Genomic DNA, 12310 nt, shown 5'->3' with positions numbered 1-12310 from the left:
GCTGCAGCTTCTCCATCCCTGGCTTAAAACCCAACCAAAGCTTCCTTTTCCCCAAAGAGTTATAGCATTTGTATGGATGAGGTCCCAGGCTCAATCTCTGGCATCTTCATGTAGGGCTGAGAGAGGGCCCCTGCCCCACCTGAAACCCTGGAGACCAGCTGCCCATCAGTGTAGACAACACTGAGCTAGATGGACCAAGTCGCCTGATTCAGTCTGAGGTAGCTTCCTAAAAGCTACCACACTCTCCAGTTCTACCTTGGCTAGGGTTCCGACCCACCGCCACCCTTCAAACCTTGCACCTTTTCCTTCCTTACCTGCAAGTGGAATGTTTGGATGGGATCCCCATCCTGGCTGTATGTGAACTGGCCAAGGAGGGTGCCCTCTTGCTGCCCTTCTTCTGTTAAGCCCTGTGGAAACAAAAACAGGTTGGGGAGAAGGAGGGAAGGGGGTGAGAGAATGGGGAGGGGAGGGCCGTGGGGAGATCAGAGCAACCGCAGGATCAGAGAGGGGAGAGGGACACAAGTGCGGTTAAAGGCCAGTCTTGTGGCTGCATGCCAAAATGAAACACACAGGGCTATGAGGAGGTAAGGGACAAATGGGAGCAGTAGAGGGGTGGGGAAAGAAGGCTGATGGTAGTTATGAACGTCAATGCCTCTTCCTCCTTTCCCAAAGAGAGGTGCAATTTTGGAATCTCACACCTCCACACCTGGGACCCGTCATTTGTTAAGGGTGCTGAGAGTGGGTTAACTACAATCCCCAGGATTTTTGAGAAAAGCCATGTGCTGTAAAAGTGTGATGTGAATGCAGTGCCTTATACTGTCTCAATTCATTCTTTCCCTCTTGAATACCCTGGGAATGGTTCTCGGGCTCCAAATGAAATTTCAATACATTCATACTACAGTTCCCAGGATTCTTAGGGAGGTGGGGGAGCTGCAGCAGTGTAAGTTGGACAAAGACTAACATCAATGTGCATCGTACATATGCCTGCAGTCTTGGCTCCTGGTTGTACCAACCCAAACTTCCTCACTAATGATCCCAAGGTGTCTAACAAATGGCTCCTTTCACCCCAGACTCTTGGGTTGCCTGGTGCATCTGTATTCACACTGCACATCAGCCTTGGCCAACATGGGGCTCTTTGGACTACAACTCCCATCAGCCTCAGCCAGCACAACTGACAGAGGTTGTGGTCCAAAACACTTGGAGGGCACCAGGTGGGTGAAAGCTGATGTATATGATTGAACTGAGAGCCAGTGTGGTGTAGTGTCAGACTAGGATGTGGGCAACCAGGGTTCAAATCCCCCCGGCCATGAAGCTTACTGGGAAGTACCATTTGCTAAAGATGCTGAGCAACAACCAGTCCTTCTTCCCAGGGAAATCTGTCAACTGTAAGGTTAACAGGGGCCTCCTCTCAGCACACTTCACAAACTACTGTATTTTTCGCCCTATAGGACGCACTTTTCCCCCTCCAAAAATGAAGGGGAAATCTGGGTGCGTCCTATGGGGCAAATGCAGGCTTTCACTGAAGCTTGGAGAGCGAGAGGGGTCGGTGCGCACCAACCCCTCTCCCTCTCCAGGCTTCAGGAAGACATCCGCAGCCTAGGCAGCCCTGCGGGAGGTCCCGCAGGGATGTCTAGGCTGCGGATAGCAGCCTGCTTCCCGGAGCGTCAGGCGCCCTGAAAGCAGAGCACCTGGCGCTTCGGGAACACATCCGCAGCCTAGGCAGCCCTGCGGGAGGTCCCACAGGGCTCCCCATGCTGCGGATAGCAGTCTGCCGCCTGGTGGGCGGGGCGCCCTGAAGCAGAGCGCCCCGCACGCCGGGCATACATCCGCAGCGAGGGGAGCCCTGCAGGAGTTCCCCGCAGGGCTCCCCATGCTGCGGATAGCAGCCTGCCGCCCGGCGGGCGGGGCGCCCTGAAGCAGAGCACCCCGCGTGCCGGGCAGACATCGGCCAGTCCCACAAGCTCGGGGGACAGCAGGGAGGCGCAGCGCCGCCATCCTGCTGTTCCTCGACCTGGTTTGGTTTCTCCGACCTGCTTTTGGGGGGGAAATAAAGGAAAAAAATTTTTCCTTTATTTCCCCCCCAAAAAACTAGGTGCGTTCTATGGGACGGAGTGTCCTATGGGACGAAAAATACGGTACATTTCCCAGGAGTCTTTGGGGGGGAAGCCACGACTGTCTAAAGTGGAATAATATTGGTTTAAATGTACATAGTGTAGATGGGGCCTTAAATAGCTGTGCATCCGACCACCCAGTTGGGCAAATTTATGAAGGGCATCTTGCTGTACTTTGGAGAGAGAGAAAAAAAATCTGAGGAGACTCTTCTGGTGGAAAAGCCCTGGATGCTATTGGAACCCCAGCTAGCAAAGTGTGGGAGAAGCCTCCCTCTTCTGACTGAGAATGGGAAATTATCTCCAGTGTGCCTCTTTCAAACTTGTCCAATCTATGACATCCCCCCCCCAGTCCCAAAGAGTGACTTACATAGACCGCAAAGTCCTTGGGGGCGCTGGGAATGGTCCCTTTGGGAGAGAGGGCTTTGGAGATGTGTTCTAGCGTCACAGCTGTGGGACGGATGTTGCTCGAAAGGCGAATGACAGCAAAGCCTTGGGAGCCTTGGAACGCCCAGCAGTTCCCAGGGTGGACATCTGGCTGAAATTAAATCAAACACACAGAGTTTTAGGTAAGAGGCTGCCATATGTTAGACTTAACCATTGTATCTGAAAGCAGAGATGATGCTCCAATATGCAAAGACCAGGAGGGAAAACACAATGATCTCTGGGTTGGTACTTGTACACAAATTTAACACAGCCCTTGGCACCTTGTGGTACTGTTATAGTATTCCATATAAAACAGGGCAAAGGGACTTTTAAACATTTGTTAATAAGTATTTAACAAATCACCTGGCAGGTGACTAGGAATTCCATGCAGGTCAGGGAGCAGATTGCTCCATCTATAATATACATTTCGCCTACCATTTCCAAGGAGTTCAAGTTGAAAGACATGCTGTAATTGACACGGGGATGCTGCTGAATATGGCAATCAGTCCTGTCACGTGCTTTCTCTCTTCCCCTTACAATGTGGAATATGGCGCATCCTTGTGATGAAGTCATGTGGACCCCTGTTCCTTACTGCACTCACTACCTCTCTGCTTCCTACAAGGTGGTTTTATTTTTACTGCCACAGTTCTGTTAATTATTTACATCAATATCCTGCTTTACTTCCATCTTGGAACCCAAAGTGCCATACACGTAGTTTCTGGACAGCGAGCCATCCAGGTATAAATCAGAGCCAGATCTGCTTACCTTTAGCAAGGTGCCTTCAGACCACACACCAGGGCAATAGTGGCAAAAGAACCCAAGGCAAAAAGCAAGAGTTTCTCAGGAAGGTAAACTGCCAGGTTCCAGATTCTGTCTAGTGGGGAGTTTATGCAAAGCCTTGATACGCTTTGTCTGAGCATGTAATAGCACACACAGAATATTTTCTCCAGCTCAACATTCGAGACCGCTATATTGATACCTGCTTGCATATGAAGTTTACTGGGCCAGTCACACACACTCTCTGTCCCAGCTTACTTCATAGAGTAGTTGTGGATATTCTCAATACATACCAACCTTCTAGGATGAACGTCTAAATAAAAAGGTAATCTGCTGGGTGAGGTATTGTGGATTTGAACCAGACACTTTGGGGAGAATACAATAACGAAGAAAAGGTAGGGCAGGGCCATAAGACCTACCTGCAGAATGACTCGTGGAGACTGGGAGTGGTACCACAGGGGGATCCCAAAGAGACTAAGCAATGCAGTCTTGGTCTCGTAGGTTTCTGAGCACCGGGTGCTGATAACACTGGCCCCTGTAGTTAAAAAGATATGGGTGAAGGAGAGATACATCGTTTTGTCCTCTGCTCAAAGCAGTAAGAGAGTTCATGCAGACAGCTGATAAATCTAAGAGATTTGAACACTCCTTTAACATTTCCCACTCCAACAATAAGATATTCCCAAACTGCAACTGGGCTATTCAGTGCATATTTGCACGCATTATTCTAAATGGGCAATTTGGGGTTTAGGGACTTTTTTGGGGAGAGGGCAGAAGCTGAATCTTGTGGGAGAGACAGAAGAGACAAAAATTGCTGAAATTTGAGAAAAATAGGTGTGGATATGCAGAGGGAGAAGAACCCTTTCTGGTTTTTCAGTTTATAACAGAAACTGGCAACAAAGTTTTAGGTTATTCTTTGCCACTATGAGGGCTAGAAGCATGATTGTTGTTGTTTTTAACGTGAAATAGAAGATTCTCAGACAATTCCTTCCTGCAGCAGTACCTGTAATCAACATCATGCCAACTCTAGCTCACGGGCTACCTTTTTTGACAGCTATAAGGACAGAAAGACCAGCCTAGCCAGAGTTTGCATACCTGCAGATTCAAGAGCATAATCAACCATTCCAATGCGATCGTCGCTGTAGCGCTTCAGGGCCTGGTTGACAATGTGGTGAACTTGCTGAAACAAGACAAAGGGAATGAATGTAAGGAACTCAGGATTCCAAAACTTATTTTCCAGTTTTGTTCTATTCTGTCAAGCTAGAGGTAAACCGTGCAAATGGCAAGGCTACCTGAGGAATTAAGGTATAGTTCTGCTGGGGCAAATCCTGAGACTGGTTGCATATCAGTGGTGCATCAACAGACCACTAAGACATGAGACCTGCAACCGTATGGACTGGTGGGACTGCTGTGCCAAAAATTTGCCTGGGAACATCATGCCACATTTTTACTCGGTTGAAGAGGCATGGGGTGATATTAAAAGTTAGTGTCATTAATTTCAGTGAGTAGACCCACTGAAATTAATGGACACAACTTAGTCATATTCATTAGTTTCAGTGGGTCTATTCTGAGTGAACTTAGTTGCACATTACCCATAAATTGTGACTTAACCATTCCTTCCTGCCTTACACACTACATTGTTAGTGACAACCTGAAAAATAAGGAACTGTCAAACCCTGCAGAGCTGAACACTATTTTGCCAATAACCGATACTGCCTAGGATGAGAGTTGAGGCTTAATATCCAGCAGGCAAATATATTAGCAAAGTTAAGAGTTATTACTGTGTCAGGGAGCAAAGGGATGGCTGACGGTGCCACCTAATGGATGGCTGCTGATATGCCACTCAAAATATTGCTTGCACTGTTGTCAAAGGTATAGAATCAATCGTAGAGCTGGAACGGACCCCAAGGGTCATCAAGTCCAGCTCCCTGCAATGCAGGAATCTCAGCTAAAGCATCCATGGCAGATGGCCATCCAACCTCTGCTTAAAAACATCCAAGGAAGGAGAGTCCACCACCTTCCGAAGGAGACCATTCCACTGTTGAATAGCTCTCACTCTTAGAAAGTTTTTCTGTACATTTAGTTGGAATCTCCTTTCTTGTAACTTTACGCCATTGGTTTGAGTCCTACCCTCCACAGCAGGAGAAAACAAGCTTGTTCCCTCTTCCATGTGACAGCCCTTGAGATATTTGAAGGTGGCTATCGTATCTCCTCTCAGTCTCTTCTTTTCCAAGGTAAACATACACAGCTCCTTCAACCACTCCTCATAAGGCTTTGTTTCCAGACCCTTGATCATCTTGGTTGCCCTCCTCTGCACACCTTCCAGCTTGTCAACATCCTACTTAAATTGTGGTGCCCAGAATTGGACACAGTATTCCAGGTGTGGTCTGATCAAGGCAGAATAGTACTAGAACTTCCCTTGATCTGGACACTATACTTCTGTTGATGTAGCCTGGAATAGCATTAGCTTTTTTTGCTGCTGCATCACACTGTTGGGGACTGTACTTTGTTAAGGGTGCTGGGAATTGTAGCTGTGAGAGGGGTGAACTACAGCTTCCAGGATACTTGAGGGGAAGCAATCTGCTTAAAAGTATAGTGTGGCCGTGAAAAGAAAACCAAACCGAGGGTAAAATTTGTACCCCTGGGAATTTTCAAAGCTTGGAGCATTGGGCTAGTAGGTTTGGACATGGCTGTGCTGATGCCATAGGACATCTGGGTTGAGAAATGGGCTGGAAGAATCATGAGAGCAGAAGGGAGGCAGGGAAGAGCCTTAACAAACATGACTGACTGGTTCAGCCCTGAATAGAAGGCCTGATCATTGGCTCCTTCATAATGATAATTGGCATTTATACAGCATTTTCAGTGTTCACAGCACAACCTGCACATAAGTCATTCTTTAAGCAGCTTACAAAGCCTTGCCCCATATTGCAGATGTGGGGGTTGAGAGCCCGAGTTTATGGCTCAGCTAAGGCAGGTGGAGCTGGAGACATTTTAGATATTGGAGACCTACTTTGTTTTTTTTTACTAGAACCTTTAGGTCCAGCAACCAAACTCACATACAAATACATATGCTAAGAATTAAGGTATACAGTAAGCCCATAACTTACATTCCGGTGATCGCACCTAAAGCCAAAATCGCGTGTCGTCTAAACACGCTGGGTGCAATGGAGTGGGGGGTTGCCAGAGTCTTTCCCCCCAGACGCCTGCCCCCTTTAATTATTTTAATTTGCCAAGTGCGTAAAGGTGAATGCGCACAAATTAAAAACACACAAATTGCAGGCTTACTGTACTAAGTATACTAAGAAAGGACACAGACTGAGAATTAAGAACAGGATGCCACTGAGCACGTGTTCAGTCTAGGACAAAAATTCACTCCTAGTTTCCCACAAAGCTTTCTTCATTTCTTCAGCCAAATTTAGTGGGGGTGAGGTATCCTTTTCATTGTTGCTCCTCAATATTACTTTCACATTCCAGACCTCTAAATACACACACACAAAAGTAACATTCTACATCACCATCTTAGCATCATTCTTGGAAATGCCTTTGTGAGGAACCACTTCAGCCAACTGGTAAACGAATTCTCACCTCTTCCGTTACTCCTATGACGCCCTCCCTTTGGAGTACCACCCCGACATCTCGCGCAGAGAGCCGCTGGTCCTCAGAGACTTTGGCAAGGATCTTCTGCTCCAGGTTGAGGAGCTGCTCCTCTAATTCTTCACGATGGAGAAACAGACTGCCTGTCCCGTCCCTTTTAGCCTGGGATAGGAATCGGCTGAGCCACACTGGAAACTGTATTTCCACCTGAAATCCAACCAAGAGAAGAACAGGTTTCATAAACACTTTTCCTCCTGTGAATTGCAGACCTTCTATGGAGAGAACGTAAATAGATTACTGAGAACAAGCAACAGCTGCCCTGGGCTCCCTTGGGAGGAAAGGAGGGGTAGACATTTGTTAAATAACAGCAACAGCAGTGCTTCCACCTTGGAAGATTTGATCTAAGGGGCATGATGGGTGGGGCAGATCTACTTAACAAAAATGTTTGTAGCTTTTCATCTTTTGACATCTTTTAATTTTGACATTTTGCTGATCCGTGGGCTGGACACTGACCTTTCCCACCCCCTGCAGGCCACTTTGTCAGATATGTGGGGCTGCCTACCTGTCATTTACCTGATGTCATTGTGACAACAGGCGACAAATTTAATAAATATTTGGAATGCATTTGTCGAAACCATAGTGACACATGAATCAACATATACTTGAGGGAAACAATAAGCTTATATAGTTTTGTAATCTTAATTATATTGTATGCTTATTTTGTTTCTGCTGCTTTCCTCTGCTTTTAAAAATGTTTCTGATGTATCCTCTCCTTTTTCTATTCTTTTTTATTTGTTTATTTACTTTAATTTACTATAATAATATCAATAAAATATAAATAAATAACTTTAATGAGATGTGCTTTCAGCACTAATCAGGAAGCAGGGCTTGCTGTCAGCGCCCATCAGTAATGCACTTTAATCTCCAGACTGTTCCTTTGCAGCCATGTTCTTACCTGCCACACATATGACACACCTTAGATGTCAGGGGAGGTTAAGTGTGGTTTGGGGAAAACAGCCTTGCAGGAAAAATTAGGACGTCCGACAGACTTAATTTGGCCCCGAGGCTCTCCATGCCTGGTTCATGTCTACTCCTACATAGAAAGGAGCAGACCTCCAGTTCCCTGGCTATACTACACTAGAGATAAAAGCTTTCCAAGAAAGGCTTAGCTATGAAGGTCACTGGGAGACCTTGGACTGGAATAACAGGTTTATTGCAAGACTTAAAATGCAGAGATGAGAAACCATGTATATCAGCTTGAGCTGGAGGAAAGGTATTAAATAAATGATATATAAAATAAAATGAACTTACATCTTCCCGCATTTCCTTGATCTGTCCTGGCAAAGAATCCACGTGTTTTGACAACCTTTTCTGATCTGAGGCCAAGACCACGAATTCTTTTTTCAGGCCTGTCAGTTGCGCTTCCAGCCTTTCCATCTCCTTTTGGAAATTACCCATCAGACCTTCTTGTGTAGAGCTTCAAAAGCAAAATGAAAATGCAGGTGCTTCAGAGTCGGTGGTATCTTTAATTACCTCCACCAATAATGTTCTACAAAAACTATGTTCGGCTGTGAAGATCAGTCAACAGCCACCCCATGAAAATTAACCCATACCAGACAGCCTAATCCAAGCTATGTACCACACCATATATTTAAAGCACATTCAACGTATATTTAAAGCACATGCATTTCATCAAAGAAGCCTGGGAACTGTAGCTTAAGGGTGCTGTGAGCTGTAGCTCTACAAGGTGGTGAAACTACAGTTCCTAGGAACTTTTGGAGAAAGTTGTGCTTTAAATGTGTGTGAATGTGATTTAAATGGATGGTGTGGATCTGCTCTGATTTCCAATATGTCTTGTTTGCTGTTGATCTCATGGATGTCTCTTTGTGAGACTGTGGCTGCAGGGAGGGATAAAAAAAATCAAATAAATAGTTAAGATGTTCTGAATGTAGGTAATAGGGCAGCAACTGACTATGCGTCTTTATAAGTACTTGCCATAAAAAATAGCACATAGTTCCTAGTTGATCTTTGACTGCAACAGGACTTAAGAAAAAGCACTTTCTTAAAAGCACAATGGTGCAAACGGCAAATGAATTAAAAACAATGATGTGCGACCCCCCCGTCCAATCTCCTAAAACCATATTTCAGCCACTAATTACAGGTTTCTGGGCCAAACAATCAGGTTTGACTTGTAATATAAGCAAGTATTACAAGCACTGAACATGCATCTTACCAGCTCATTATATGTCAGCATCACTACTTAAAAGGTGATAAATTGTATGAACAGCATTGACAGAAATTCTCAGGTTATTCATGCACCCTGTTATTCCAAGAATATGTAAGTTTCACTTTCAAGTTAAGAACAATGTCACTTTAAACACAATTCTCTCAGGTTACATGCATTCCCGGCCCTCCTGCTATCGTAAGACAGAAACTGCCATAGGAGACAACTCTTTCTTGAGGATGCTCAAATTACCTTTGCCACTGTGAAGTCATTTGGAGCATCCGAGTTTCTGTCTCCTGTGGGAGAAACAGGACACAGGTCAGGAAATAGAAACAAAGCAGAATAAAATCCATTGCTTGTGCAGCACCGTGTGTGTATCTAGAACTGGAGGAGCACAACATGCCACAGCAAGGGATGGATGGATGAATCATAACATATCTTCTATTTGAACCATTCACTTCTTCTTTTTCCACTTCTCAGTGGGTGAGCAGGGGTTAAAGCCATCTGCAAAAGTGCTCTTTGAAGAAGCGCCATGCTTCTCATTTAAGTGAGTGAGTGAGCAGGCAGGCAGTAGGAGAGAGCAGAAAGGAGCCTCTTCTCTCCAACTCACCACTGGCTACATAGGGGAGAAACAAGAGGCTGCTTCAAAGACTGCTTTTGCAAAGTGCTTCAAGACAGACCTTCCTCACCCCCTGCACTTCTGTTTCAGCCTCTGGAGAGAACAGGATGTACAGCCAATGCAGGACTAAGCCTTGTCCTTCTGCCCATCAGCTGACTTCATGCTCCCCCACTGAGTTAGGGCCCCCCCTAGAAGTTTGGCTTGCATGTCTCATTTACCGTATTTTTCGCTCTATAGGACGCACTTTTTCCCCTCCAAAAATGAAGGGGAAATGTGTGTGCGTCCTATGGAGCGAATGCAGGCTCCCTGGCTTCAGTGATAGCAACGCGAAGCCTCAGAAGCCTGCGCTCCGGAGGCTTTGTGTTGCTTCCGCTGAAGCCAGGAGAGTCTGCTCTTTGAGGCTGGGGATGGGGAAAGCAGCGCTTCCCCCATCGCCCGCCCCAGAGGATGGGGGGCAGCAGGAAGGCGCGCAACGCCTTCCCGCTACTCTCCAACCCAGCTTCGAGGCTGGCGGTGGGGAAAGCAGCGCTTCCCCCATCGCCAGCCCCAGAGGATGGGGGGCAGCAGGAAGGCGCGCAACGCCTTCCCGCTACTCTCCAACCCGGGTTGGAGGCTGGCGGTGGGGAAAGCAGCGCTTCCCCCATCGCCTGCCCCAGAGATTGGGGGGCAGCAGGAAGGCGCGCGACGCCTTCCCGCTACTCTCAAACCCGGCTTCGAGGCTGGCGGTGGGGAAAGCAGCGCTTCCCCCATCGCCTGCCCCAGAGATTGGGGGGCAGCAGGAAGGCGCGCGACGCCTTCCCGCTACTCTCAAACCCGGCTTCGAGGCTGGCGGTGGGGAAAGCAGCGCTTCCCCCATCGCCTGCCCCAGAGATTGGGGGGCAGCAGGAAGGCGCGCGACGCCTTCCCGCTACTCTCAAACCCGGCTTCGAGGCTGGCGGTGGGGAAAGCAGCGCTTCCCCCATCGCCTGCCCCAGAGATTGGGGGGCAGCAGGAAGGCGCGCGACGCCTTCCCGCTACTCTCAAACCCGGCTTCGAGGCTGGCGGTGGGGAAAGCAGCGCTTCCCCCATCGCCAGCCCCAGAGATTGGGGGGCAGCAGGAAGGCGTGCGACGCCTTCCCGCTACTCTCCAACCCGGGTTGGAGGCTGGCGGTGGGGAAAGCAGCGCTTCCCCCATCGCCTGCCCCAGAGAATGGGGGGCAGCAGGAAGGCGCGCAACGCCTTCCCGCTACTCTCCAACCCGGGTTGGAGGCTGGCGGTGGGGAAAGCAGCGCTTCCCCCATCGCCTGCCTCAGAGATTGGGGGGCAGCAGGAAGGCGCGCAACGCCTTCCCGCTACTCTCCAACCCGGGTTGGAGGCTGGCGGTGGGGAAAGCAGCGCTTCCCCCATCGCCTGCCCCAGAGATTGGGGGGCAGCAGGAAGGCGCGCGACGCCTTCCCGCTACTCTCCAACCCTCCTGTGGGCTTTTGCGGGAGATGGGGGAATTTCCCCACCTCCCGCAAAAGCAGGCAAAAGCCGCGCGCTCTTTAAAGGGGCTCCGTGGCTTCTGCTGGCTTTTCTAGGAGGTGGGGGAATTCCCCCACGTCGCAGAAAAGCCTGCAAGAGCCGTGCAGCCTTTAAAGAGCATGCAGCTCTTGGGGGCTTTTCCCCAAGGAGGGAGAAGGGATTGACTGGCCGAGTCAGTCCCTTCTCCCTCCTGCGGGCTTTTGCGGGAGCTGGGGGAATTCCCCCACCTCCCGCAAAAGCAGGCAAAAGCTGTGTGCTCTTTAAATGGGCTGCGCGGCTTTGCTGGCTTTTCTAGGAGGTGGGGGAATTCCCCCACCTCGCAAGAAAGCCCGCAGGAGCCGCGCAGCCTTTAAAGAGCGCGCAGCTCTTGGGGGCTTTTCCCCAAGGAGGGAGAAGGGACTGACTGGCCGAGTCAGTCCCTTCTCCCTCCTGCGGGCTTTTGCGGGAGCTGGGGGAATTCCCCCACCTCCCGCAAAAGCAGGCAAAAGCTGTGTGCTCTTTAAATGGGCTGCGCGGCTTTGCTGGCTTTTCTAGGAGGTGGGGGAATTCCCCCACCTCGCAAGAAAGCCCGCAGGAGCCGCGCAGCCTTTAAAGAGCGAGCAGCTCTTGGGGGCTTTTCCCCAAGGAGGGAGAAGGGACTGACTGGCCGTTTCAGTCCCTTCTCCCTCCTGGTCGAAAAGCCCGCAGGAGTCACGCGGGGCTCCTGTGGGCTTTTGCGGGAGGTGGGGGAATTCCGCCACCTCCCGCAAAAGCAGGGAGAAGGTCTTGGAGTAGCGCACAGGCTGCGTGCAGCCTGTCCACTGCTCCCAGAGCTGGGGGGGCGGGAATCATATTTTTTCCTTGATTTCCCCCCCTGAAAACTGGGTGCGTCCTATGGTCCGGTGCGTCCAATCGTGCGAAAAATACGGTAATTAAATAGAGCTAAGCACATGCTTAAACCTTCCCCCCCTCAAATTAGTGGAAGATGTGCTTAAGATCAGCTGCATCACACCTAGTAATGTTTCAAGATGCAGTGAAACAACTGAAATAATCAATGTAAAGGTTATACATGTTTTACTAAAA

The 12310-nt window shown here is 48.9% G+C and overlaps 1 protein-coding gene across 5 annotated transcripts in view; it reads right to left on the bottom strand.

The window, feature by feature from the left end:
- The window catches only part of SUN2 (Sad1 and UNC84 domain containing 2), a 34311-nt gene that overhangs the window by 5064 nt on the left and 16937 nt on the right, over window positions 1-12310 (bottom strand). For 3 of the 5 annotated variants that reach the window (XM_083573520.1, XM_083573522.1, XM_083573521.1), the window contains exons 11-17: window positions 9379-9422; window positions 8214-8379; window positions 6894-7109; window positions 4404-4488; window positions 3731-3846; window positions 2479-2646; window positions 315-407 (exon numbers count right to left, since the gene is read on the bottom strand). In XM_083573520.1, coding sequence (XP_083429646.1) covers window positions 315-407; window positions 2479-2646; window positions 3731-3846; window positions 4404-4488; window positions 6894-7109; window positions 8214-8379; window positions 9379-9422 — 888 coding nt within the window. Of the gene's footprint in view, window positions 1-314; window positions 1429-2139; window positions 2647-3730; window positions 3847-4403; window positions 4489-6893; window positions 7110-8213; window positions 8380-9378; window positions 9423-12310 lie in introns of all 5 variants that reach the window. The other 2 variants (XR_014538967.1, XR_014538968.1) reach the window with 1 other exon arrangement.

Source organism: Podarcis filfolensis (assembly GCF_964270895.1).
Source record: "Podarcis filfolensis genome assembly, chromosome: 10".
Lineage (NCBI taxonomy): Eukaryota > Metazoa > Chordata > Lepidosauria > Squamata > Lacertidae > Podarcis > Podarcis filfolensis.
Note: the sequence above shows the minus strand (reverse complement) of the source record. Positions and strands in the feature narration are given on the sequence as shown.